Below are 26,636 nucleotides of genomic sequence, written 5' to 3'. Positions count from 1 at the left end.
CCATCTCTTATCAGTTCTCCCTGAACAAGGAACAAAGTTCTGAATGAACAGCACTGACATTTCAGAAAGCAATTACTTGCTGTGGGCATGAAATGACTGAGTTACTGTAGATTGCAGCCTCTTTTGTCATTAGGGAGCAGCTTAAGTAATGATTCTGCTGTCATGCATACTCCTCAGTTAGATATAGGGGACAGATTTCCTTGGTTAGTAAGGATACTTCTTCAGTGTTTCAAAATAGTGTGTTAGACCTGTTAAAGCTGAGGCATACCATTTTTTACCCTTTTTACAGCATTTTTTAATATTCTTTTAAGTTTATTTTTAGAAAGACAAATCAGGGAATAATGTATCCTGACCACAGGTACCATTAGACAGAGATTAATTCTCCTAGATTCAATTCTCTAGATGAAGTCTATTGTAAAATCTTTTAAAAGTTTTGTAACTCTAATGAATTAGAGTTAATTATAGTCTCTAAACCATTGAGTCAAAAAGTCATTTTAGCTCTTTATTTACATTTTAGTGTATTTGTCCTTTCAGTGAAGAGGTACAAAACCCCCATTTACTCACTTACAAAAGGTGAGTATGGCCAGTTCTCCCTCAACTCCTGCTTTTTAGCTAGATTTCCTCCCTAGAAATGTGAAACACAGGAAAGCCATTAGGTAACTTACCAAGGGTCAAATGGTTTGTGGTTGATAGCTGCTACTGTTGCTGTGGGATTCCCATGGAGCTTAACAGGAGCAGTCCCGAGTGTGGAGCAGCTGCACTTCTGGGCTCTGAGCCAGTAATGGGACCCGAGTCCTGTGCTGTGAGCATGGCAGAAAAACCTTGCTGTGCTGAGGTAGCAGATTGCATGGAGAGTGCCCCATTAGAGTGGCAACGCTTTATGGATATGTCTAGGAACCATTTTTGCGAAGTATTTGGCAAGGTTTCTAGCTCATCTTCAAAAGCTCTTGTGCTCACTAAACAGATGTCTGACACTTAAGAAATCTTGTTAACATGCTGCTACCTGCAGCACATTTAGGCCCAGATCATGAAACTTTGTGTGATTACACACACACAAACACACTAATTTTACAAGGCCTGTTTCTTTAATTTAGCAGGAGAGTATAAAGGATTTCCACTCTGGTCTCTAGGTTTATGATTTCCAAAGAAAACTCTTATTCATGCTTTCAGTTCTAAAGCAGCCAACTTTTGGTGGTACCCACACATTCTTTTTTAGCAAAAAAAAAGTCCCTGTAAATTAACCAAATACAGCCAAAAACTTCTCTAAATGTTTGCGTTTCATGGCAGTATGATCCGTGAGTTGCCTTGTGACTGCATTGTCTTGAATCTACATTGCCTTTTCCCTTTTCAAACCAACCAGGGAACAAACCTGTGATGAAAGAACTATGAAAACTGTATTTGGATCCAACACGCAGCATGTTTCTTTCAGCTTGTCCTGTCTTCCCCAGGCCATGCTCTCCTCCTTCTAAACAAGCCTTTCCACATTAATTCAGTTTTTCAGAACTTACTATGTTTGGAAGGCTGATGAACAAAAGGAGTTTGCTTGGCATATTAACTTTTGGAAAAAACAGTCTAATCAGTAGCAAAGATGACTTTGAAGTAACTACAGTGCTAGAAGATCCCTGCGGTAACACAGGTCCAGTGAGCAGGCACTCATCTTTAAATGGAGCAACTCTTTCCTCCATGGAAAACTCTGAGACCTCTTACATAATGTCTCTGGAGAGGAAAAAAATGCCACCTTGAGATGGAAAGACAACTCACGAGTTAAACAAGAAGTTTAATTAAAGCCATTGGGGAATTTCAGTGAAAGGGAAACACCAAGACCTTAAGTATTTATAGTGGTAACCAGAATTTAAGAAAGTAATTTTAACTCATTCTAAGAATTGTACTGAAGAAAAGCACTTAAGGAAAGAAAAGCAAGTAGCTGAAAATTGGGATAGCAATGTCCACTGAACTGCTGTCATGTAAACATGAAATGATATACTTCATTCTATTGCAGTTAGACTGAAGGTATATGTACCCTGTTTCTACAACTAAACCTCTGTTTGGAAACATACTGAAGTTTTGCTAATTTAATAGCCCAACCAACTCTGTACACTGCAATAAAGCCAAAAAAAAAAGCTATTATTATTATTATATTGTACTCCCCAGAAGTTCCCCATGAGTTCTGGAAATTTTAGTGTGCACAGCTGTTCTAGAAATGTACTGTCAGCAGGAACCCAAAGTTAATGAGATTACTTAAAGCATAATCAGAATTATAGATAGATTAATAATGAGATTACATTCAGCATAATCAGATTTTTTTTGCATATGCACATGTATGTGTGTGTATTACCTAAAGATGACAGTGTCAGGATACAATGTCAGGACTCCCCAGCTCATGAAGGTAAACCAGCAAGTCACCTGCTCTTTACTCCTGTGTCAAGTGTAAACAGTCCTGAAGCTGACATGTGGGTGGTGGGGCTGGAGATAAGCAATGGGGAGAAAGAGGCAGGGCGAGCGGTTCCCACAGCCCACGCAGGAGCTCTGCCCTTTTATCCGATGAGCCAGATTGTTTCCACGAAAGACCGTGGGTCTTGTTTGCTTACGTTCAACCAGCCCATGACTCCTGATGGGGGTTTATCTCAGCAGACACAGAGAAGGTCTCAGATTATCTCGTGTACTGTTGTGACCCCTGGTTCACATGTATGCAGATAGACACACAGAGGACCAGTGGGGAGCGTAGCTGAGGTGGGTATGCAAATAGCACTGTTCAAATTGAGTGTCATGTACCGTGGAATGTGAACTATGACAACACTGAGGAGGATGATTAATGCCTGATGAGAGCTATTTAATCTGTGTACGCTACGTGTAACTTATCTTCCTCTTTCTGTTTTCTTGCTTAAAAAAGAAAAATGTTTTGCAAGGCCAGCGTGAAGCAGACAAATTATGGAGCAAAGAAGGATTTTATGCGGTTGTCATATTTCTCAGCATCTTTGTCATTCTAGTAACTTGTCTCATGGTAAGTTTCCTTTTTAAATTTTTTTGCTGTTCTTTACTTGATGCCTTTCTCAGTTTTAAGGAGAGTCATACATTCTTTATTATGAGAGGTGTGCTCTCAGAGCTGTTAAAAACTCAACTACAAGCTAAGAGTTGGTCAGTCAAAATGCTCTGAAACCAAAGGTTGAAGAACCACATATTTTGAAATATTTTTAGTCCAACGGAAGGGTATAACTAGAAGGAAGCTGAAGAAATAAGTAATAGACTCTTAAATCTGAAGAGTAACTGTGAGTGATGCCTTCTCAACCTTCTTACTAAGTTCCCAGCTTCCCTGAAGTCACATTTCAATTTTATTGGATAGTTAAAACAACACCATACTGATACAATACTGTGAATGCGTAGTTCTTAGAGTGTGTGTCAATGCTCATGTACCAAATATATAAATTTTAAACTGAAATGACTACTAAGTACATGAAGGAATGATTGTGTTTTTTAACAACTTCTCCATTCACATAATGTGGGTTCAGTGGCCAGGTTTCTGGGCATTAGAGATACTCATAATACACTGAATGTGCAAGGGTCACACAGAAGATGAATAACACTATTCCACCACTGACATTTCTAGCAAAATTTCTGCATTTTTCAAGTGTTGTATCTCACATGTTTTACTTTACTGGCTAGTATATTTCTTCTATGATTCTATAAATGTAGGAGTTTACCGAATTATTTGACAATTCTCAGTGTTTATGAACTCAGAGTATCTTGGAATCATTTGAGATATTTTGCTTTCAAACACATTTAGTTTTCTTTAGCCTAGGTGGATTGTCCACTTATAACCTTAAGATGGAAAAGAATGTTTAAGCTGAAGATTTTAATAAGTGATAATTTATAACAAAATCTTATTCAAGCTTTAAAAGTCTCCCTAAGATTTGAAAAGCACTTATTGTCTTACAAAAAAAAAATGTTGCTTTATTTAAACTCTCCTTCCTAGTCATTTCCATTTCTCTATGCCATCTCACTCAAAAATAGCAGCATAACTCAAGAAGTTCCAACTTTTACTCAAACTTTTTACTTTGAAGTCACAGATATTTTGGTCATTATGGGCTGTTTAACAGGAAAGGTATAGTAAATGCTGTCTGCCCTTGTCCTGGTCCTGCAAAATGTTTTCATTAATTATTTGGACATTTAGATGGCATGGGGAATTGTAAACAGTGTGGAGGACAGTATCAGAACTTAAAATAGTCTTAAGGTGCTGGAGAAAAGGTAAGAAATAACAAGAATGTGGCCTAGTAGGAACAAGATCTCTAATCATGTACTTTAATACAGTGTACAAAATATGTGACAAAGCTACAGTTCTGTAGGAAAAGTTCCAGCAGTACTGCAGAGGACACACTGAAGTCAGCAAGTAACATTAGATTGTTGAAAATACAAATACAGTTCTTGACCTGGGATGTATAAATGAGGATAGAACCTCTAAGTTATGTGTTCGACTTGGCTTTGATAATAATTTGGTTATTGTATCACATCTTACTCATTCTCTATGTTCTCTTTTGGGTACTGCACTTGTGAAAACATCGAACAATTATGGTAGGGAGGAGATACCAGAGCGATCAGAGACACAGAAGACATAAAATAATTTGGTTTACTTATGACAGAGGAAAGCAGAGCAAGGAGAAACATGATAGTTCTCAAGTGTGGTACCCCAGTGTTTCAAAGGTTGTAGTAAGGAAGAAGACAATACTTTCTCCACTGGGGATAGGAAAAAAAAAGCAATTTTTTTTTGAAGGAGTGAATTGGTTGACTCATTAGCAAGAACTTTGTTATCACATGGGTCACTGGACCCTGAAGTGCATTGCTTGGGGAAGCTCAGGAGTTTTCACCCATTAAGGTTTTAGGCAAGCATCTGTCAGGAGTAGTTTGGTTGTAGCTGATCTGGAATTAGGGCAGAAGCAAAGTAGTAAACTCCTTGAATTCTCTTCCAGATGTATTTACTGTGATGCTGCAGTCCTTTCTGCTGGAAATTATAGAATCATAGATTCATAGAATCATAGAATAGTGTGGGTTGGAAGGGATCCGTAAGGGATCCTTATGGCTGAGAGAGCTGGGGTTGTTTAGCCTTGAGAAGAGGAGGCTGAGGGGAGACCTCATTGCTCTCTATAACTACCTGAAAGGAGGTTGTAGAGAGGAGGGTGCTGGCCTCTTCTCCCAAGTGACAGGGGACAGGACAAGAGGGAATGTCCTCAAGCTCCACCAGGGGAGATTTAGGCTGGACATTAGGAAAAAATTCTTCACAGAAAGGGTCATTGGGCCCTGGAACAGGCTGCCCAGGGAGGTGTTTGATTCACCTTCCCTGGAGGTGTTTAAGGCACAGGTGGACGAGGTGCTAACAGGCATGGTTTAGTGTTTGATAGGAATGATCCGGTGGGTCTCTTTCAACCTGGTTATTCTATGATTCTATGATTCTATGATTCTATGATTCTATGAAAGTTGTTTAGTTCAAGCCCTTCTGCAATGAGCGGGAACATCTTTAAATAGATAACATTGCTCAGAGCCCTGTCCAACCTGTGAGGGATTGAATCAAAGGCTTTTCTGTCCTCTCCCAGGTGAACTTGCATCTTTACATGGGATATTATTTAGATCACATCAAAGGACAGTGTTTCAGATTTTTGCCCTGACCTGCTGATACAGGGAGTATGTGCAGTCTAGAAGACTAACATGCAGTGCACATTGGTTTTCTTCCCACTTTAAGTGTGACAAAGTGGCAGATTTATGAAAAGTACAAATTCAGTCTTTTAAATTCAGCCGTTATCTGTCAGGCCATTCAGCTTTAGCTTAAGGCATTAAGGCTTATTCTAAGTGGCTTTGGCTGTAGCAGTCAAATGAGACCACCAAAATGAGGCTTCTTTTTTTTTAATAAAATGAGGCCTCTTTTAGCAGGGTAGGCACCAGTTTGTCTGTGGGTGGTTATTTGTAGTTTAGAGGGTCTCAAAGCAGAAGTCTTAGCCTGCATCTATAGAAGACTTGGAAGTATCCTTTAGAGTATGGAGAAGGAAGTATTTCAAGTGATAATTATGATCATTAACAATGTTCAGTGTAAGGCAGCTGGATTGTCACTGATGGTGCTTTGTTATATGTAATTTCCACAGAAATTGCAAAATATGCAGCTTTGTCTTTTAACTGGACCTTACAAACCGTGATGTTTCCCTGTGCTAAGAGTGCACTGTGCATTAACAGCTTTTAAGCTTCTTAATGCTTGGCTGGAATTTAATAAATATCTGACCTCCATACATAAAAATCTACTGTGCAGTGTATTCCTAAATAGTGAGATACAGCAGCACGTGAGCTAAATTCGGACTTGTAAATTGTACCTTTGAGGTTTTTCTGTGTTTTTACTCAGCTAGTCCTTGTTGTGGTATGGGAGTCTCTTGCATCGGAGGAGATATTCATCATAGGTGGAAGTCATAGAATCATAGAATAACCAGGTTGGAAGAGACCCAACAGATCATCGAGTACAACCATTCCTATCAAACACTAAATCATGCCTGTTAGCACCTCGTCCACCCGTGCCTTAAACACCTCCAGGAAAGGTGAATCAAACACCTCCCTGGGCAGCCTCTGCCAGTGCCCAATGACCCTTTCTGTGAAGAATTTTTGCCTAATGTCCAGCCTAAATCTCCCCTGGTGGAGATTGAGGCCATTCCCTCTTGTCCTGTCCCCTGCCACTTGGGAGAAGAGGCCAGCATCCTCCTCTCTACAACCTCCTTTCAGGTAATTATAGAGAGCAATGAGGTCTCCCCTCAGCCTCCTCTTCTCAAGGCTAAACAACCCCAGCTCCCTCAGCCGTTCCTCATAAGGCCTGTTCTCCAGCCCCTTCACCAGCTTCGTTGCTCTTCTCTGGACTCACTCTAGAGCCTCAACATCCTTCTTGTGGGGAGGGGCCCAGAACTGAACACAGCATTCAAGGAGTGGTCTCACCAGTGCTGAGTACAGAGGGAGAATAACCTCCCTGGACCTGCTGGTCACACCGTTTCTGATACAAGCCAAGATGCCATTGGCCTTCTTGGCCACCTGGGCACACTGCTGGCTCATATTCAGTCGGCTGTCAACCAACACCCCCAAGTCCCTCTCCTCCAGGCAGCTTTCTAGACGGACTACTCCTAGTCTGTAGCACTGCATAGGGTTGTTGTGCCCCAAGTGCAGGACCCGGCATTTGGCCTTGTTAAACCTCATGCCATTGGACTCAGCCCAGTGGTCCAGCCTGTTCAGATCCCTTTGCAGAGCCTCCCTACCCTCCAGCAGATCAACACTTCCACCCAGCTTAGTGTCATCTGCAAACTTGCTAAGGGTGCACTCAATGCCTTCATCCAGGTCATTGATAAAGACATTGAACAGGGCTGGACCCAGCACTGAGCCCTGGGGAACCACTTGTCACTGGCCTCCAGCTGGATTTCACACCATTTACCACCACTCTCTGGGCCTGGCCATCCAACCAGTTTTCCACCCAGGAGAGTGTGCGCCTGTCCAGGCCAGAGGCTGACAGTTTCCAAAGCAGAATGCTGTGAGAAACTGTGTCAAAGGCTTTACTGAAGTCCAGGAAGACCACATCCACAGCCTTTCCCTCATCCAGCAGCCGAGTCACTTTGTCATAGAAGGCGATCAGGTTAGTTCGGCAAGACCTGCCTTTTGTGAACCCGTGTTGACTGGGCCTGATCATCTGGTTCTCTTGCATGTGCTTCATGATAGCACTCAAGATCACCTGTTCCATGACTTTTCCCAGCACTGAGGTCTGACTGACAGGCCTGTAGTTTCCTGGATCCTCCCTGCGACCCTTCTTGTAGATGGGCACAACATCAGCCAGCCTCCAGTCCAGTGGAACTTCCCCAGTGTTCTGGGACTGTTGGAAGATGATGGAAAGGGGTTTGGGCAGCACATCCGCCAGCTCCTTCAATACCCTTGGATGAATCCCATCCGGCCCCATAGACTTGTAGGTGTCTAGTCGGGCTAGCAAGGCTCTGACCACCTCCTCTTGGATCATGAGAGCCTCATTTTGCTCCTGTAGCTCCTGGGTTAGTACACAGACGGAACGACTTTCTTTACAACTAAAGAATGAGGCAAAGAAGGCATTAAGTACCTCAGCCTTTTCCTCATTCCTTGTCACTGTTGTTCCTTATGCATCCAATAGGGACTGTATGGTCTTCCTAGTCCTCCTTTTATTATTTATATCTTTATAGAAAGATTTTTTGTTATCTTTCACAGACTTTGCCAATCTGATTTCTAGTTGAGCCTTAGCCCTTCTGATTTTTTCTCTTCACAATCTCACTTCCCTCCTGTAGTCCACCCAAGAGGCCTGTCCCCTCTTTCAGAGCCCATAGACGTTTCTCTTCTTCTTGAACACATAGCTCATTGCTATCCCCATCAGTGGGGCTAACCATGGACTCACTACCACTGTGAACATCATACATCATTTATAAAGTATGTATGTTATGCAAAGTGCTAAGTAAAAATAAATATTTTTAGTGCTCCTATGTGTAAAATGTGTCAATGTATTTTTTATTTTATGTAGGCAGAGAAATAGTTGAGCCATTACCGAATTTAATACATAACACAGTATTTGACAGTGGGTTAAATTATCTGCTATGATATTTTTTAGTAATTTTGCCTGCTTTAAGAAACCACTATGTTTGCATAGCCTTTTTGAAAAAAAAATCATGTATCTGTGGAGTAGTCTGGAAGTATCACTTTCAATTCATGGAATATTTGTAACTAGATGTGATAAGAGGGTTTTCCAAATGTTTTTCTTTTTCCTACTTAAAAAAACAAATAAAAAATTAGGATTTTTCTGCATTTCAAATAATGAAAGACAAGAACTTTGAGCAACCTGACCTTCGAAAGATGTTTCTGCCCATGGCAGGGAGGTTGGACTTAGTGATCTTTAAAGTTCCCTTCCTACCCAAATCTTTTGATGATTCCATGAACTTTGCCTTATCAAAAAATTGTGGCAATCTTGATTTTTACTACTGTTTTGGCTGTTCTGTGAATTATGAAGAGTTATTTTATCTTCTGTGGAGATAGCTACTTAAATTATGCCTATTTTTACAGCTTCGTTATTGTATTTTGGAATTTCTTTAACAAGAAGAATATTGGATAGTAAAAAAATGCATTTCAGCATCCAATTTTCATACAAAATGTCACTTTTTCCTAAATTTAAAAGTTTCAGGACACATAAAATGATGCAGGACTTCTGAAAGCACTGTACTTTTAGAAAATATACCACTAACTAATATCAGCCCACCAACTTCAGCTTTTACAAGGTTAGAAATTTAAAGTAAAATTAAAGATACATATACTAAACATACTGCAAGAGTATTTAAGACAATTTGAAATTGAGGAATTCTGTTTAAAGAAGTCCTAGGTTGTCTGAATTGTTTTATTCTGCTTCTGTGGAACTTTTTATAGTGCATTTAAAGCACAATATCCAAATGTCTCCCAGTAATCCATCAAAGAACGCAAATAACATCTGTCACATTTTTATTCTTTCATCCCTTGCCCAGTATTTGGCGGGTATTTTGTTAGTTTTCTCAGGTATATACACACACAATAGCTCTGCTCATGCAGAGGTGCTCACATAGCCTCACACACATGTTGGTAACCACTTGTTAGAGAGAATATTTTTCATTAGAGTGAACAGTGTTAATTTCCATTATTTCTGTGAGATTTTACTATACAGTCCTGGATGCCCTAAATATCTTCAGGCAGATGAGTTTTTATATCACTGCTCCACATAACCATTGCCAAGATCTTCCTTCGGGAGACATAGTAATCTTATTGGGATTTTATATTGGGCTCTGAAGATGAATAACAGTAGTTTTCACATGTAGTTTGAATGGGTATATAGAAGGTACTGGCCAAGCTAGCATGTAGCATGTCAGCTTTCCTTTGCAGAAATCTGAGCAGAGATATCAAGAGTGAATGTCGTGCTGTCAGCACCCTGTCATCCTTCCATATACGCTAAGTCAAAGAGGAGGCAAAAAGTCCTTTTGGACAGTGGTCTTGAACTCTAGGCTTAATGTATGACAAAATTATAGTTGTCCCACTTCATGTGTCCAATAGTACTCTCTGTGTTCAGTTCCTCCATGCTTGTTGGTTATCCCTGCAATGAATCTTGTGCAGTATTGGTAAAACGTCAGTTTTCTTAATTTAAGGGCTTCATACCTGTTTCCGTCCGTGGAAACTGATATGTTTAAACTGATTTGAAATACGGCTACATCTAAGTTGTTCTCTTGGCAGAGCTTGGTGGTTGGGCTGACTGCTGTCTTTTTGTCCATTTCTGTTTGTTTGACTTTCACCTGGAATTCATTAAAATATGAAGGCCCTGACCACCTCTTCTAAGGAAATTGTGTTAGGTTTTAGATCAAATATGGTTCTTCAGCTTTTTTCCAACTTCTGACCATTTTCTAGGGTCTAATGTGAGAGTATTAAGAAGAATATTAAATAATACTCATCCAGGTTTTTTTGAATTTAAAAACATAATTCCATGGGTCTCCAAGGGATGAAACCATGTCAAAATGTATCTGTGAAAAGAAGGTATGGTTGATATTTTCATGACTGAGAGTGTCTGAGGTGTATACCTGTGGGTTACCAGAAACAAATAAGCCTAAAGCAATCACTAGAGGAAAAGAGGATTAAAATATTTCAAGCCACTGTTTTATTTTTGCTGATATCTGTGCCCTTGGTTCACAGTAGGGCTGGGTTTTTTCTGCAAAATAATGGCAAAGAGCAGCTTATCATATCCATGCAATTTAATTCTAAACTCTTCTGAATGAACAGATGGTTTATGTAGCTAAGTCTTGTTTAATGGGTGTATTGCTAATGACATTAGGTCAGTTTCCAGCTAAACCTCCAGTGCTAATCCTTGAAAAAACAAACTCATCAGATGTATCCAGTCTTCACTGGAGAGCTAGGGAGTGATAGATATTTATGTCGTACTAGTGAGGTAATAGTTGTGAAAGAGCTGACTTGCAGCAGAAAAATGCTTTGGTCTAGACTTTGTCTTTGTGGCTTTGCAAACCAGGATTCAATTTGAATGCTTTACAGCAACAGATAAAGCAGAGTAGAAGGTATAAGGGTATAAGCAGACACCTCCAAAAAGCTGCGTAAGTGCCTTTCACCCACTCCCACATACAATACTCACTATGGTAATTCTCATAAGTTTCACAACTTGTTAGGCACATTTTGAAAGTGGCACAACTACAATTCAGGAATCATTTTTTTTGCATTCCCTTCATGAGAGCTAAGATGTGTTAAATAGGTGTAGCACAGGTTCCTCTTGAGTGACAGTACCAAGCACACACTACTCACCAGCCCTTGGAAAGCTAGTGTACAGCAACATCAGCATGGAGTTCCCTGAAAAAGGATCAGAACAACTTCAGAAAAGTTTTTTGCCAGAGGTATTTGACATTCAAGTTCATAAGCAATAGGTGAACAGAGAAACCAGGTATTAGTGTGTTTAGACATCAGTGTCTTGGTAATTGTAATATATGCTTTTCTGAACAGATGCTTAAATGGCTTTATAGGCTACACAACACTTCAGCTTCATTCCAGAACATGTTATGTTTCTCTGAAGATGTTGAGGGATATCCTTATCCAGAGGAGTATTTCAGAGTAGTAGCAGCCTACCATTACAAAAGTGGCCTAGTAAAATTACTCTGTTCAACCATCAGCTCCATGGAAAATGAGTAAGAGCTTTTAAGAACACCTGCTCTAAAACAAATTCAGGTTGCTATAATTAGAAACAAGTACCTGGATATATCTTGAGCCTCTATTTTATTTTGTGTCATCATCTCTCTTGTATTAAAGTCCTTACCAGTTTTCCTACAATTACTCTATTTACCAGTGTTTCCTTCTTCACTGTGTCTTTTGTAACTATTTTTCACTCTGTGTTATTTGCTCCTTTAATAATGCAACTGCTGGTATTGCAAATAATTACTGGCTCACAATGAGAACTGTTAAAACCCCTACCGTCCGCTTGTACACACTGTGGTTTATGTAATGGAAATATTTATCCTGTTGTGGGAAACGTCATGTAATGCAATTTGTGGATAACCTTCTAGGAGTGAAAGCCACGTATAGCAATCTTATCCAGGATTTCTGATACTTTTCTTGCCTTGTTTACCAGGAAACTGAAATTGGGCTTTCCCCTTTTTTCTGTAGGTTCTGTACAGATTGAAGGAGAAGATACAATTGTCACTCAGGCAAGAGAAGGAAAAGAAGCAGGAGATCCACCTCTCACCCCTTCCCCTGCAGACATCTCATTCTGGATATAAGACCTCTAACAAAATGGTCCAGCCTGAACAGGCTCCAAAGATTGTCAATGTGGTAGTGGACCCTCAAGGTCAATGTGTTCCTGAGCTCAAACCTCCCCTGTGTGCCAGCCCATCTCCTTTCAGAATGAAACCTGTGGGACTCCAGGAAAGGTAGGATTGTGCCCAGCGCATTCAAGATTTATTCTGCTTTGTTATAGTCGTGCTGCTGTGTTTTCTTCTGTCAATGAATGAGACACTATGCCAGGTGGAGATCTGAGAAGTGAGGTAGAAATAATTTGTCATTTTCCTTTGTTTGTTTTTTTTTTTTGCTTGTTTTGATCCTGGAGATCTTGGCAGAGGGCACAAGGGCTGGTTATGTTTTGTCAGCAAAGGACATTCTTATTGCCAGGGAGTCCCTAGCACATGGGAAACTTCAAAAGAAGAAATATTTATGAGTCCACTTACCAATTTCATATAGTGTTTCCAATATCACCTTTAGATAATTTTTCTTCTTAAATCCAGCTTTCCATAGGACTGAGTTACAGTCCAAGGGCTAAAGTCTTTACAAAAAAAAGAGAAAAGAAAGGGAAAAAAGTGAAAAGAGAAACCAACCCTTGCATGCAGCTTCTCAGAAATACTTGGGTACCAAATCTTGCCACTCATTCCACCTTTAAAACTGGGCCAGTACTCTTTTTATAAAAGTAGTTATTCTTCCCATATGAGAATGCACACTGACATCTGTCTGTTCCCTGTTAGAAAGCTATATAATTTCTTTCCTGATGGCTGCAGGCCGCTTTCATAAAGCATCAGTGCTCTGAATAACTAACGTAGCATGCAGCCATGCAGCTGAACTCTTCTACTCTGGTACAGTTGATAAATGAAAGAACAGACATCATGCAGATATGATGTGGAAATCAGAATGAAAAGGAGACCAAGCAAGGAGACCTTGTCTGTGAGGACTCTCAGAGTTAAGCAGCAACCCTGATTCAGCTTGAACCATGGAATTTCAATGACATAGATTTTATCAATGGCTTTATGAGCCCCAGACAGGACTGAAGGAGACGAATTGAAACTTCCATGAGTAAGGATGCCGAAAGGCAGAGCTGTCATAAAATATGTAGTGATATCATTGCAGCTATAAAAATAAGGAGTGGAGGAAACAAGTGAATATGCTTTGATAGAGATTCTCATTCCAGAAGAGCCTAAAAATAAAGTACGCAAGCATGGGGAGCATATGGCTAGTTTATAATACCTAGTACCTAACATAATAACTGAGAGAGATTGGGGTGAAAGAATTTGTAGAGGGAGTTAGTACTTAAAGAGTGGGGAAGAAACTTTTCCATTGCTCAAACAAAGAAAAAAATTATTGATCTAGCATCTTAATTTCTACCACCACAGATAGGAACTCAGCATTTAATACTGCTAAACAAAACTTCATGCTTGGGAAGAACATAGTTCTCAGTTAGGTCAAAATGGAGAGCTAAGATACAAAAGGGAGGCTAAACCTGATGTTTGATCAAATAAACCAGGCCTTTCAGCTTATTATGAGCACTTCTGTTTCTACTGTAAAAGAACAGTAATATGCCATTGTGGAAAAAATGAAAGCAATTGTGATAATGTCCCATTCTGCAGTCCTTTTTAAGTCTTTAACACAGTTACAACTTACCAGCCCAAGTCCACTTCTAAGAAATGGTGGTTTAAATTTATTTCCACCTCTGTGATATGAAGGTCTGGGGATGTGCAGGAGAGAACTTTAAGGAAAAGGTTGTATTCTCTTCCTCTGAAATAAGCAGCTATTATATGTGCATTTCTTTTATTTACTATGCCCTGTACCATGAACAATTTTACGCACATTTAGAAATACATAAATTTTGGAGACAAAATGTAATAATGCAGCAATGTGTTTTGCCTCATACATCATCTAATGGACAGGTATGTGGACAGTTTAAAACCCTCTCCGCTTATCTGCCCCACATCAACCTCACACTGGGCACCCTAGGGCCATCCAGCCAACCTCATTGCACATGGGAGCAGTGGAAATTACAGTATGGGTCTGCACACTGAAAGCAGCACTCTGCACAACACAATCTGCATGTAGCTCTTTTCCTGTCAGTATGGAGTGGGAACAAGCCTGGAGGTCCTCTCCTGCTCATAGCCACAGCTTGTGTGACTATTCAATAATGTTTGCTACCCTGATTTTAGTTTCTGCTGGAAGAAGAAGCTCTTGGGAAATAATTGTGGATATGTGGGCTCCTTGACAAACTTAGCATTGAGACTCCTTTGGCAAGATGGCTTGACAGTGCTTCCTGAGGGGTATTGTCTAAATATCAAAAAACTCTGGTTTGATTCCTTAAGCGTGATCCGTAGTCATGAAATGTCTAGTACAATCCAGAGCAAAATGTCTATTCAAAAAGGGCCTCCCATACAAGGACAGGCTGAGAGAGTTGGGGTTGTTCAGCCTAGAGAAGAGAAGGCTCTGAAGAGACCTTATAGAGACCTTCCAGTACCTGAAGGGGCTACAAGAAAGCTGGGGAGGGACTGTTCACAAAGGCTTGTAGTGATAGGACGAGGGGGAATGGGTATAAACTGGAGAGGGGCAGATTCAAAGTGGACAATAGGAAGAATTTCTTCACCATTAGAGTGGGGAGGCCCTGGCCCAGGTTGCCCAGGGAAGGTGTGGCTGCCCCATCCCTGGAGGTGTTCAAGGCCAGGTTGGATGGGGCCTTGGGCAGCCTGGTCTGGTGGGAGGCGTCCCTGCCCATGGCAGGGGGGTTGGAACTAGATGATCTTTTAGGTTCCTTCCAACCCAAACTATTCTACGATTCTATGATTCTATGAAAAAGAAATCAATGAACCATGGGCCAAACCAGGCAGTGAGACAACTGCTGTACCTAGACATCTAGGAGGGAAGTTTGTGACAGTCTCTCTGAAAGATGAGGCAGAAAAGCTGGATGATGCCTGCTTCTCAAGTTCTTCCATTTCTGCAAATGAGGTGCTGCTTTGAGAAGGATACCTAAATGCAAAAATATGGTGGAACTCAGTTTTCACAGACCACCACATCAGCACGAGGCCCTCTGAGCCCTTTCCATTTTTAACAGGAATAGAATTGGCTGGTACAGAGTCAAACAAATTGTTAATGAACGCTTCCAAAGACTAGAGCGTTGCTTTCAGCGTCTCTGAAAAGGCTCTTACTCAGCTGTTTCTACGAGACACCCCAGGCTTGGCAGCATTTGCACCCCCAGATGCTGGGGATGCCGGTGGGGAATGCGGAGGATGCCATGGGGGGATGCGGAGGATGCCGGGGGGGATGCGGGGATGCCGGGGGGGATGCGGGGGATGCTGCGGACGGTACCCGGTGTCTCGTCGAGCGGGCGTGGGGAGGGCGACACCCAGAGGCACTGGGCGGTACTGCAGGTGCCCGGTGTGCACGGTGCCTTCAGTGATGAACTGTCACAGCATCACAGCGCTGACACCTGAATTCAGGATGTAAACAATCCTTTTCTCCTCCATAAGCATATCCATGAACATTACATCAGTGTTTATTTTTCTAGTTAGGCTTCTATAGGCTTCATTTTTTTCTGCTGGTTGGCTCAGAATTCATCTTGATATCAGTGGTCTCGGCCAAAATCAGGATGTGGCAAAGTGGGATGTGGTATTTTAGATTTAATTACAACATGCCAAGCATTGAAAATTCTTAGAACAAAGAATGAGTTATTAAAACAAAAGCATAGCAGTGATATAAATATAAATATAAATATAAATATAAATATAAATATAAATATAAATATAAATATAAATATAAATATAAATATAAATATAAATATAAATATAAATATAAATATGTTACCACACTAGCACAGTATTCACTAGTTTTACAACTGAATTTACTTTTTCCTTGGCCACAGCTTCTATGAGTCTTAGTTGTGGTACTGTTTATGACTAGGGCAATTGTACTTCAAGTAACTAGTGCACAATATATTGTTTTGTTCAAATTAGTCACTATCTGACATGCAAAAGTACTTGGAAAAAAAGAAAATGTGGGAAATTATTTTAAAAAACAAAGAATCACAGAATCACAAGGTCGGAAAAGACCCACAGGATCATCGAGTCCAACCATTCCTATCAAACACTAAATCATGCCCCTCAGCACCTCACCAGCCCATCTTTTAAACACCTCCAGGGATGGTAACTAAACCACTTCCCTGGGCAGCTTGTTCCAGTGCCCAATGACGCTTTCCATGAAAACTTTTTTTCTGATGTCCAGCCTAAATCTCCCCTGGTGGAGCTTGAGGCCATACCCTCTTGTACTGTCCCCTGTCACTTGAGAGAAGAGGCCAGCTCCCTCCTCTCCTAAACTTCCTTTTAGGTAGATGTAGAGAGCAATGAGGTCCCCTCTCAGCCTCCTCTTCTCAAGGCTAAACAACCCCAGCTCCCTCAGCTGCTCCTCATAAGACTTGTTCTCCAGCCCTTTCACCACCTTCATTGCTCTTCTCTGGACTCTCTCCAGAGCCTCAATATCCTTCTTGTAGTTAGGGGCCCAGAACTGAACACAGGATTCAAGGAGCAGTCTCACCAGTGCCAAGTACAGAGGGAGAATAACCTCCCTGGACCTGCTGGCCATGCCATTTCTCCTACAAGCCAAGATGCCATTGACCTTCTTGGCCACCTGGGCACACTGCTGGCTCATGTTCAGTCGACTGTCGACCAACACGCCCAGGTCCCTCTCCTCCAGGCAGCTTTCTAGACAGACTTCTCCTAGTCTGTAGCACTGCACAGGGTTGTTGTGCCCCAAGTGCAGGACCCAGCACTTGGCCTTGATAACTTCATCCCATTGGACTCAGCCCAGCAGTCCAGCCTGTTCAGATCATTTTGGAGCCTCCCTGCTCTCAAGCAGATCGACACTTCCACCCAGCTTAGTGTCATCCGCAAACTGCATTCAGTGGCTTTATCCAGGTCATTGATAAAGACATTGAACAGTGCTGGACCCAGCACTGAGCCCTGCAGAACCTCACTTGTCACTGGCCTCCAGCTGGATTTCACACCATTTCCCACCACTCTCTGGGCCCGGCCATCCAACCAGTTTTCCACCCAGGAGAGTGTGCGCCTGTCCAGGCCAGAGGCTGACAGTTTCCAAAGCAGAATGCTGTGAGAAACTGTGTCAAAGGCTTTACTGAAGTCCAGGAAGACCACATCCACAGCCTTTCCCTCATCCAGCAGCCGAGTCACTTTGTCATAGAAGGCGATCAGGTTAGTCTGGCAAGACCTGCCTTTTGTGAACCCGTGTTGACTGGGCCTGATCACCCGGTTCTCTTGCATGTGCTTCATGATGGCACTCAAGATCACCTGTTCCATGACTTTTCCCAGCACTGAGGTCTGACTGACAGGCCTGTAGTTTCCTGGATCCTCCCTGCGACCCTTCTTGTAGATGGGCACAACATCAGGCAGCCTCCAGTCCAGTGGGACTTCCCCAGTCAGTCAGGACTGCTACAAGATGATGAGAAGGGGTTTGGCAAGCACATCCGCCAGCTTCCTCAGTACTCTTGGATGGATCCCACCCAGTCCCATAGACTTGTGGGTGTCTAGCTGGGCAAGCAAGTCTCTAACCACTTCCTCTAAACTCCTTTAGAAAGTCTTTGCAAGCATTTCTATTCCATCAGAGCCACGATGCCTTAAAGCTATGTACATTACATCTAAATAATCAGTGGTAAAAATCACAGCATTGTGTTTTTTCAGACTGTTACATATTCATTAGAAAATTATTCTGTCTAAAACCTCCTCCTGCTTAGATATCAAGGTGTTAGGGGAATGCACATCTCATTCAGACTAAGTAACATTTTACATATGCTACATGCTCAGGTTTTATTCTCTGCAAATAAACACAAGGGAGCAGAGAATATAATTGAACAACAAAAAGTTTGTCAAATAGAGCAAAAATCTCGCAGACAAGTGAAATACTAAATATTTTTAAAAATATTTCTGCAATGGAAGCACTGCTGGGACACAGGAGAACAGAAGATAGTCTGTGGAAGGGAAGGCAAGCAATGCCAGCATGAACAAACCTGGAGGGGAGAGGGCTGCTTGCTGACATCATTCAGCCATACACCGTTGCAGGTTACTGATAAGTGGGTAACCAAGTCTACAACCTCCAGAGAAAATCAGTAGGCATCGGAATAGAAAATAGTAAGGGAAGATCACCTAAATGTCAAATGCAACTCCCTACACATATAATAGCACTGAATCTTGGCTTAAACTCTGATTGTAAGGACCGTGTGTGATGTTACTTTTCCCAACAAAGCACAGTAATACCATAAAACACCTATGCCATGGTTAATGGAATATAACCAGTAAGATTTCTCTTACTATCCTGAAGCTGCCTGTAAACTGACAGCACAATTCTTTTCTCCAGTTCTATTCAGTAGGCATAGTGAAGTAAGTATAATGAAATCAAAGTTAAAATAATATGCATTGTAAAGCTGCTAAATGCTCACCCCATCCACTTCTCTGTAATATGAGAAAAAGAGAGATTCTGATGGAAAAAAAAAAAAGGCAATACATTTTTTTTTTTTTAATTGAATTCATATAACCTGTAGTATGCTGTGGAACTGACTCCAAACGATAAAGTTTGAATCAGGAATGTATTAGCGAGAGGTACTCATGTATGTAGTCACACAAATAAGGAGAAAAAATATTGTTCTCTGCCTGCCTTTGGCATCCTTCTTCAGCAACATCTTGTTTTTGACACCGTTACAAATAAAATTGTAAACAGTTTGGACTTCAAATTTGGAGGAAAATTCCTACGTTAATACTGATAACTCTTTTATTATTTACTCTGCATAGGCATATAAATTAAGCTATTTTTCTGGCCACCTAAACAATTTCTGTGCCCTGTCAACTGCCATCTGGATAACAAATACTATGGATGATAAATAAAACTGTAATACAGTTTTTCCTGGTGTTAGAAAAAGAATATATCCATTAAAATGAATCATTATATTCACAAGACAGTATACCAAATAAGCATCTTGATTCAACCTCATAGGAAATGTTAGAAACACAGTAAAAAACATTATGTGCTCTTTGCTTCCTTAATATAATGACAGCTGCATATCAGGATATCACTGTTCAACCAAATTTTCGTTCAATAGATAAGAAAAATGCCAACAATTCACTCTGGTTCTGTTCTGATTTTTAGATCACAAAGCACAGTTGCTGCAAGTATAAATATGGTGCTAGTGTGTTATCTTTAAACAAAACCCTCCATCATGATTAATCATTTCAAGTAATATTCAGACTGTAGCACCTTGCAGTTGGAGTACTGTAAACATGCCACATTTTGCTTTTTATGACACAAGCATGGGACCTTAATATATTTACAGGAAGGGGCCTGGAATTTCCTGGCTAAAATATACTTGCTTTGCATAGATTTGGAGGATAAATTTACCCTATTGTGTAGAGCTGAATATGCTTTCTGCATTCTTAATTTAAATCTTAGGGATTGTTTTCAGGAAAATGACAGTGTAATTGTTCAAAGCGCAGCTATGTGCCAACAAAAAAGCACTAGCTGGAGAACAATATTATGGTGATAGCCTATCAGAAGGAATTTTCAAAGCACCAGGAGCCAGTAAACTGAATTTGAGGTGGGAGGCAGGAATATTTGTGCTCCAGCCTTTCTCTGTCATCGACTCTTTACACATGCCACGTCAACCTCCTCCAGCCGCACTCCTAACCACTGGATAGAGACTGTCTGGCTGGTGTGTTCGTCTGAAGAGATGTAGCAAAGATGAGAACCTTAACCTGAAAGACAGTAGAAGTGCCATATGTCACTATCTGTGCATTTAAGAAGAGTGACCACAGTTTAAAAAAAAAAAAATAAAAGTCTCGGCTGTAAGATGTGCTAATTATTTCAATACACCCAGAAATGCTGCCAAGCTCTTTTTACCTCCAAAAGAGCAGGGGCTGGATGCAGACTGCCTACTAGGAACGGTTTGTGCATGTGCTGGTTTCCAAACTGTGCCAGTGAATTTCTTTGGATCATTCTTGTAGGCAAAGGCTAAAAACAAGCCAGGGCTGCAAGGCTTGAAAAACAGCAATGTTGATTACCAAGTTTCAGTGCCTGGGATTGTTTCCTGGCACTGTTCAGTTTCTTTTTTCTAGATGTAACTTGCACATAAAGAAGTTCACAGATGGTGTAGCAGCTGAAATGAGGGGAGCAGCCCCTATTGTAGGCGGCTACTTATGGGACATGCCTTTTAGTAATGCTTCTTTCAGCACAGGGTCTTCCTGCAGCCTGATGTTGTGGTTTCCCTCCTCCTCAGGCCATCTCAACTAGTTCGAAGGCGACACCGTGACTGCTGCCCCCTGCACTCTGAGTGACAGGGTAAAGGCAAGGGCTGAAAACCCTGCTGTGGTGGGAGAAACTGGTCTAAGTAACAGTGAACACGAAGTGGGATCCAACTCTGAGGATCTCCTGCTCAGTGCCCAAGATGTTTGTTTTAGCACATGGATTCATAACTAGAGCAAGAATAATGCTTTACTTCCAACTTGCACTTGTGTAACATTTCTGCTACTGCACAGTCACTCTGAAAACTTTGCAAGCACTGGACCTCCGAGTCGCACAAACGTCCTTTCTGTCCAACCCATTACAGATGTCTTTGCTTATCTGCAGTGTAGGAAGAGAACAGGAATGTGAATTGTCCCCTTTCTCTGGAGGGGAAGTGAACTCAGGCACCAGACTAACAAAGACCCTTTAAAAAACCATATTTTAACTATTTGACTCCCGGCTGCTAAGGTGTTTTGGCTGTGGTTAGCGCTCTTAGAAACAAAATTCTGTGAGGTTTACAATCTACATAAATAGATACAAATAACTATGCACCATCACCCAAACTTAGACCCACAGTCTGTTTCCCTTTCTCTTTAGCACCTCTTGCAAACTACTTTGGTAGATGGTACATTTCCACTCCTAGCTCTATCTCTGCTTTAAATTGTCCTACATCCATTTTTTTTCCTCTTGCAAAGAAGTAAAAGCTCTTCAAAACATGTGACATTCATTTCTGGGAGTGGATAGTTCAGGCAAATTCACCCACCCTTGTTTGGAGAAGTTACTCTGCTGCAACTTTGTAGTCCGCTCAGATGCCGGCGAGTGCTCCATTTAGCATGCAGCCCATGCCTCCCCATGCCTTTTTCTTTACCATCTTGTGAGGTTTAGTCAGGAATTTTGTAAAAATTTTATTGTATTCCCAGGTCTCTTATCTGGCGTTTATTCTTGTTACTCCAGTTGCTACTGGTTTTTGCTTGTACACAGGAAACCGCAGTGCCAATTCCAAACCGCAGTTCCCAAGGTGACAGGAAACCCTATTTGGTCGGATGTTGATTGTGCTTGTCTTTACTGCTCCACCCATCGCATTTTCTTCCTTTTTGGCTTAAGTTAAGACAAATTAATCAGTGGCCGCCATCTGGTAGACAGTTTTGGTGGTTTTGCAGTGATTCGTCCAGCTGATAGTTTGAAAAGTAACATACAGCACAAGAAGCTGAAAGGAAATATCCGTGTTAATATTTAAATGTTTCTCAAGGCCTAGGGTCAGATGGGCCGTTGTTGCCCTGAGCATATGAGTAATTTGAGTTGTGTGAGTAATCCCCCTGCCTTGTCAAGCAGTGGGTTTAAGGGTTTTTTAAGCACTGTTTGGCTAGAGGGTTAAACTCCAATCCAGTTTTCCAGTCACTGATTTCCTCAGCTCCTCTCTGCCTCTGCTTCATTTCTGTCATCAAACATCCAAAGCAGGGATGTCTGTGTCTACTCCACCAGGTGGCCTTATGTGCAGGCAGAGTGGAATATCTGTGAAAATGAGGAGAACATTAGTTGAACTTGAATGTTCTGAGTATCTCGGCTCAGCCTGTAGCAGGATGTGTCCATTGTGACATTAACAACTAAATATGTCGCCTTTTCACATGGGCGGGTTGGAACTGCCACGCTCAGGGAGAAATAGTGGGAGAAAAGCACTAGTTTCATGATGAGACTGGGTTATAAGCAGGATGAGGTACGTTGCATCATATGAACCCTTGACTAGAACCCACGGTTACTGGTTTCAGCAATATGAAAAACTGATGTAGAAGGGACCATCCCTATCAGATATATAAGGTTTTGATATTTACAAGGAAGGTTGATTTTTCAGATTTGGGGGCTTTATAGAAAAAAATATCCTCATTAATGTCTGAGAAAGGCTAATGCTTCAAATTAAAATAAAAATAGTCACCTTTACTCTTGTTTTGGAATGCATTTCTCACTAATCATGCCATTCCTTCTACCTAACTGTTCTGCAAGGCAACCTAAAGCTGAATTCAGCTTAGTTACCCTTAATTTAAAATGTTAGAAACAGATCAAGAACACAGTTAAAGAAAGCAAAGAAAAACATCAAAGTGCCCCCCAAACTGCATTATTAAATATCTAAGTATATCTTTGAATTGCAAGAAGCCATGTCCTGGACATCCAAATTTTACTGTAGCCATCAGTTAATATTCTAAGCCATGGATTTCTTCTTTGAATGCAATCATAATTAATTTTGTTTCTGTGCTTTGTCAGGAGTACACTTGTCAGTTACGACAATTTACTAATTATACTGCTTCTTTTTGGAAAAATCCAGTTCTGGAAATTCAGCACAGATCTCTTATGCAGTCAGAGCTAGTATGTACAGAAAACTTAATATTGCTAGCTAGCAGAAATGTCCCTTGTTTGCATATATATCTTTGCTCAAAGAACACTGTGGATCAGACTATTTCTCAGGTCTTGCGGGAGATTCTCTTTAGCACTTTTATTAACGTAGTACCAGAGAGCCTCAGTCACAGATCAGGATCCCTCTGTGCAATGCTCTGTATACACACAAAAAATGAAATTAGCTTCTATCTAAAAAACTCACAATCTAAATATTAGACAAGGTATTAGATGCATACAGACAGTCAAGCGCATCTCAGGAAATGGAGAAGCAACTGCATCATGGCAGAGATGAAGATGCCCAGAGTACGCTATGAGAATAGCTCAGCCAAGAAATACTACCCAGAGACAGTAGCTGATTTCATACAACATTGACATTTCAGATAGGTTCTTGATAGAGTTGTTCATCTGCTTTGATGCCGTCATATCCATGCTGATGTATCAGTTTGGTTTGCCTTTGAACCTTAGCTAAGTACAGCCAAGATGTTTCAGGATTTTTTCTTTTTACTTCCTTACTAAGACAAATGAGACATTAATTGGTTAAGTGACTGATCCAAGATGATATTTCAAATCAGTGCCCTATCTTTGTAAAATATCTGGACTCTTGAACTCTTCGTTCAGTTCTCTAACCAGGGCAGTCTGTAAGAAGTAATATTTCTTTCTGGGACAGGGACTTCCCTTATGCTCCATATCAAAGAATATACTTCTGATGCTTAACAAACAGGGTGTATTGTTGTTATTAATTTATGGTAGCTATAATTATCCATGTTATGTTAATGCTGTGATTTGATAACAGGAGCAAAACAGAGCTCTGCAACTTCAAATGACTGTTCAAATAAGCGATAGGCATCAGAAGGGGAAGTACTGTATATAATTCCCACACAGAAAAATGTCGTTAAGTTGTTTTCTCTGGAGAACTTGGTCCTAATGCTTTGGCATGACCAATAGCAGCTCCCTGGAAAGGCAGTGAGAGATGGGACTGGTGCTGGGCAGATGGCAGCTGAGCCTACCCCTTCACCAGGGCTGGTGTGTCTGCTTCCCACCGTTCCCCTGGCAGCTGCATCTCCTGTCTTCTAGATGTCTCAGATCCTTCCTGCATTGTAGCAAATTCCACCAGAGGATTGCTGCATAGTCCAGAGGCTTTCTATTCCTTTCCCTAGACTGACAGTGGATGTAACAGTGTAGCCTTACAACAAATGAAGGAAAACAATCAGAACATCACGAAAGTACACAACAGCTAATAAATCCAGTTTCCATGGTCTTGTTTCTCTTTAGACTCTGTTTAGCTTGTTTTGCCTCAGCGGATTTAGTGAGGCATCTGGGAAGAGAATTTGGCCCACAGAGCACAGTACTGAATAGGTTTGTGAAAGGCAGCAGCATTGTGAAAAGTAGAAAGCTGGTATTGTAATTAATCCTGAAGGTAGTTCTGTGGCTACTGAGAATGCATTTGCAGTTTACTGATAAGATTAGAATAAAATAAATATTTTCTGCTTTATCACAAGGATTTTCCCAAATGTCTAGTGTTCACTATTGCCTTGCTCTCCCAGCTATGAAGTTTATTGTCCTGGGACAGTGCAGAGGTCATAAGGTGGACTAAGAAAGCCGTTTGAAGGAAAAAATCACAGAATCACATAAGGGAAGACTCCAGGCACAAAGATCAGGAAGTAAACTTTGGTTCAGGACATTCCTAAACTACAGATTGCTGGAGAGCATACTAAAAATAAGTAACAGCATTCATTAAGTAATTAAGTAATTCCTTGTCCTTGAGCTCTTTCCCTAAACCCCCTCTTGTTGGCTATTGTTGAAGACATGATACTAGTCAATCTTTGGTCTTACTTGGTACACCAAACCTACATTGATATTTCTAGATCACTCCCTTCAATGTACATTAATCTAGCCTGTGTTACATCATGAGCTTTATGGAGCCCTGTGTGTTGAGAGCATTTGTACTGAGATGGATGGGTTGGAGATGAAGTTGGGAGGGAGTTTGGTTTATTTTTGCATATGACTTCTCCTTCTTTCTCTTTCTTTCATAATGCAATGTTCATTTAGGGGAACACTGCTTTTATCAGTCCTCACATTTCCCTCCTCTATTCAATTCACAGAAGTGAATTTAAATCAATTGATTTAAGTTTCTTCATGCCATGAATCATTTGCTAATAGAGAACTATGAATCTGAAGCAGTTATAATTTCACTCTGAAATTGCCAGTCTGTACTCACTCATTGATGGTGTATATGAGGAAGAGTAGACCCAGAAAGTCTTCATTCTGGCCCAGGTCCTCATCTCTGGGCACAGGTATAGATGCTTATCCCTTCCCGGTTGCCCAGCCTATGCACTCCCCTATAGGAATGTCTGATGAAAGCAGGCAGTGGTCAGGGCCATAGCCTTCAAGGGATCTGCTGAGCTCAGTAGAATGGAACTCCAGGTCGCTTATCAGTCTTCCTCATCAGACACAGACTCAAATGGGACTGTATGGAGCAGCAGTACTTCTTTTAAAGGTCTACCTAACCTCTGAAGAGAAGGATAAAGTACACCTTGATATACAGACATTTACAGCTGTCTTTTAAAAACATTGCTCAATTTCATATTGCAAGCCTAGGTGGACTTCCTAAACTTTATTTTCAAAGGGAATCCAGGTACTTTGTATGTTAACATACTTGTTTGAGCAAGCTTCCTCAGAAAAAGCAAGTCTGAGAAGTCAGACTACTAAAGTACATGAAGAAGAAAAAGCTGGGAGGAAAGTTTTATTACCCAGTTTAGGTGTCAACTCTGTAAACTTAAGCAGCAGCTAAATGGCAGACTTGAGTGCACATACATGATTCCTGTCTCTAGCAGCCTAAATCTCATCATCTCACAGTATAAAATACGTCACTCTAGAAATGTGACTATGCCTTTCAAATTGTATGAGCTAAAAGGATTTTAGGCTGCACAGGCAGCCTTAGATGCTTTGTCCACTCTGTGACTGAGTGGAGCAGTTTTGCTGGCTCCCTTTAGAAACATCCATAGATAGCACAGCTCTGTTGAGCAATGGTGTGGGTCTGGAGGTTTTACATTCTGCAGGAACCGTTGCTGTTCAGTAATTTCTTCAAAGTACGCTAACAATTCATTTGTCTCCTTAGAAATCTTCTGTGTCACACTTGCAGTAGTTTAAAGATAATGAAGACCAAGTCAAATAAACAAGGAACGTGCTTTTTTATTATCTTAAGGTTGACAGGGTGTAGTAAATGCCTCTTTTCCCAGATGTTCCTTCCTGTCTTTCCCAAATGGCAAATGTACCAGGAAAGAACTCATTGTACTGATTAGTCTTCAAGTCACAATAAAAAAATAATTTTCTCTTACTGATACTGTTGGAAGATACTGCCCATTTACATTAAGAATACTCCTATTAGTGACTTTTTCAAGGTGAGCTGGCTTTGGTTAAAGCCTCAAAACAGTGCTGAAGAACATTAATGTATGACTAGGATATATTTGCTTGTTTGGATTTAAGGGTTTTAGATTATACTCCTTAAATGAGCAGCAGGTGCAGAATAGAGGCAGAGTTTGTGCTCAAGAGATTTATTAGTATGGAATACATGAAGTTATATGTACTTAATGATAAAGCTTCTGCTATGCAAAATAAAAATCAACAAAAAAAAACCCTAAAACAAA

The 26,636-nt window shown here is 40.9% G+C and overlaps 1 protein-coding gene across 1 annotated transcript in view; it reads left to right on the top strand.

Moving 5' to 3' along the window:
- PTPRR (protein tyrosine phosphatase receptor type R) overlaps positions 1-26,636 on the top strand; it is a 149,175-nt gene that overhangs the window by 78,542 nt on the left and 43,997 nt on the right. The window contains exons 5-6 of the mRNA XM_069857441.1: positions 2,891-3,001; positions 12,190-12,452. Of these exons, the coding sequence (XP_069713542.1) occupies positions 2,891-3,001; positions 12,190-12,452 (374 nt within the window). The remainder of the gene's footprint in view (positions 1-2,890; positions 3,002-12,189; positions 12,453-26,636) is intronic.

Source organism: Phaenicophaeus curvirostris, chromosome 1 (assembly GCF_032191515.1).
Source record: "Phaenicophaeus curvirostris isolate KB17595 chromosome 1, BPBGC_Pcur_1.0, whole genome shotgun sequence".
In the NCBI taxonomy this organism is placed as follows: Eukaryota; Metazoa; Chordata; class Aves; order Cuculiformes; family Cuculidae; genus Phaenicophaeus; species Phaenicophaeus curvirostris.
This window is presented reverse-complemented; position numbering and strand designations above follow the sequence as displayed.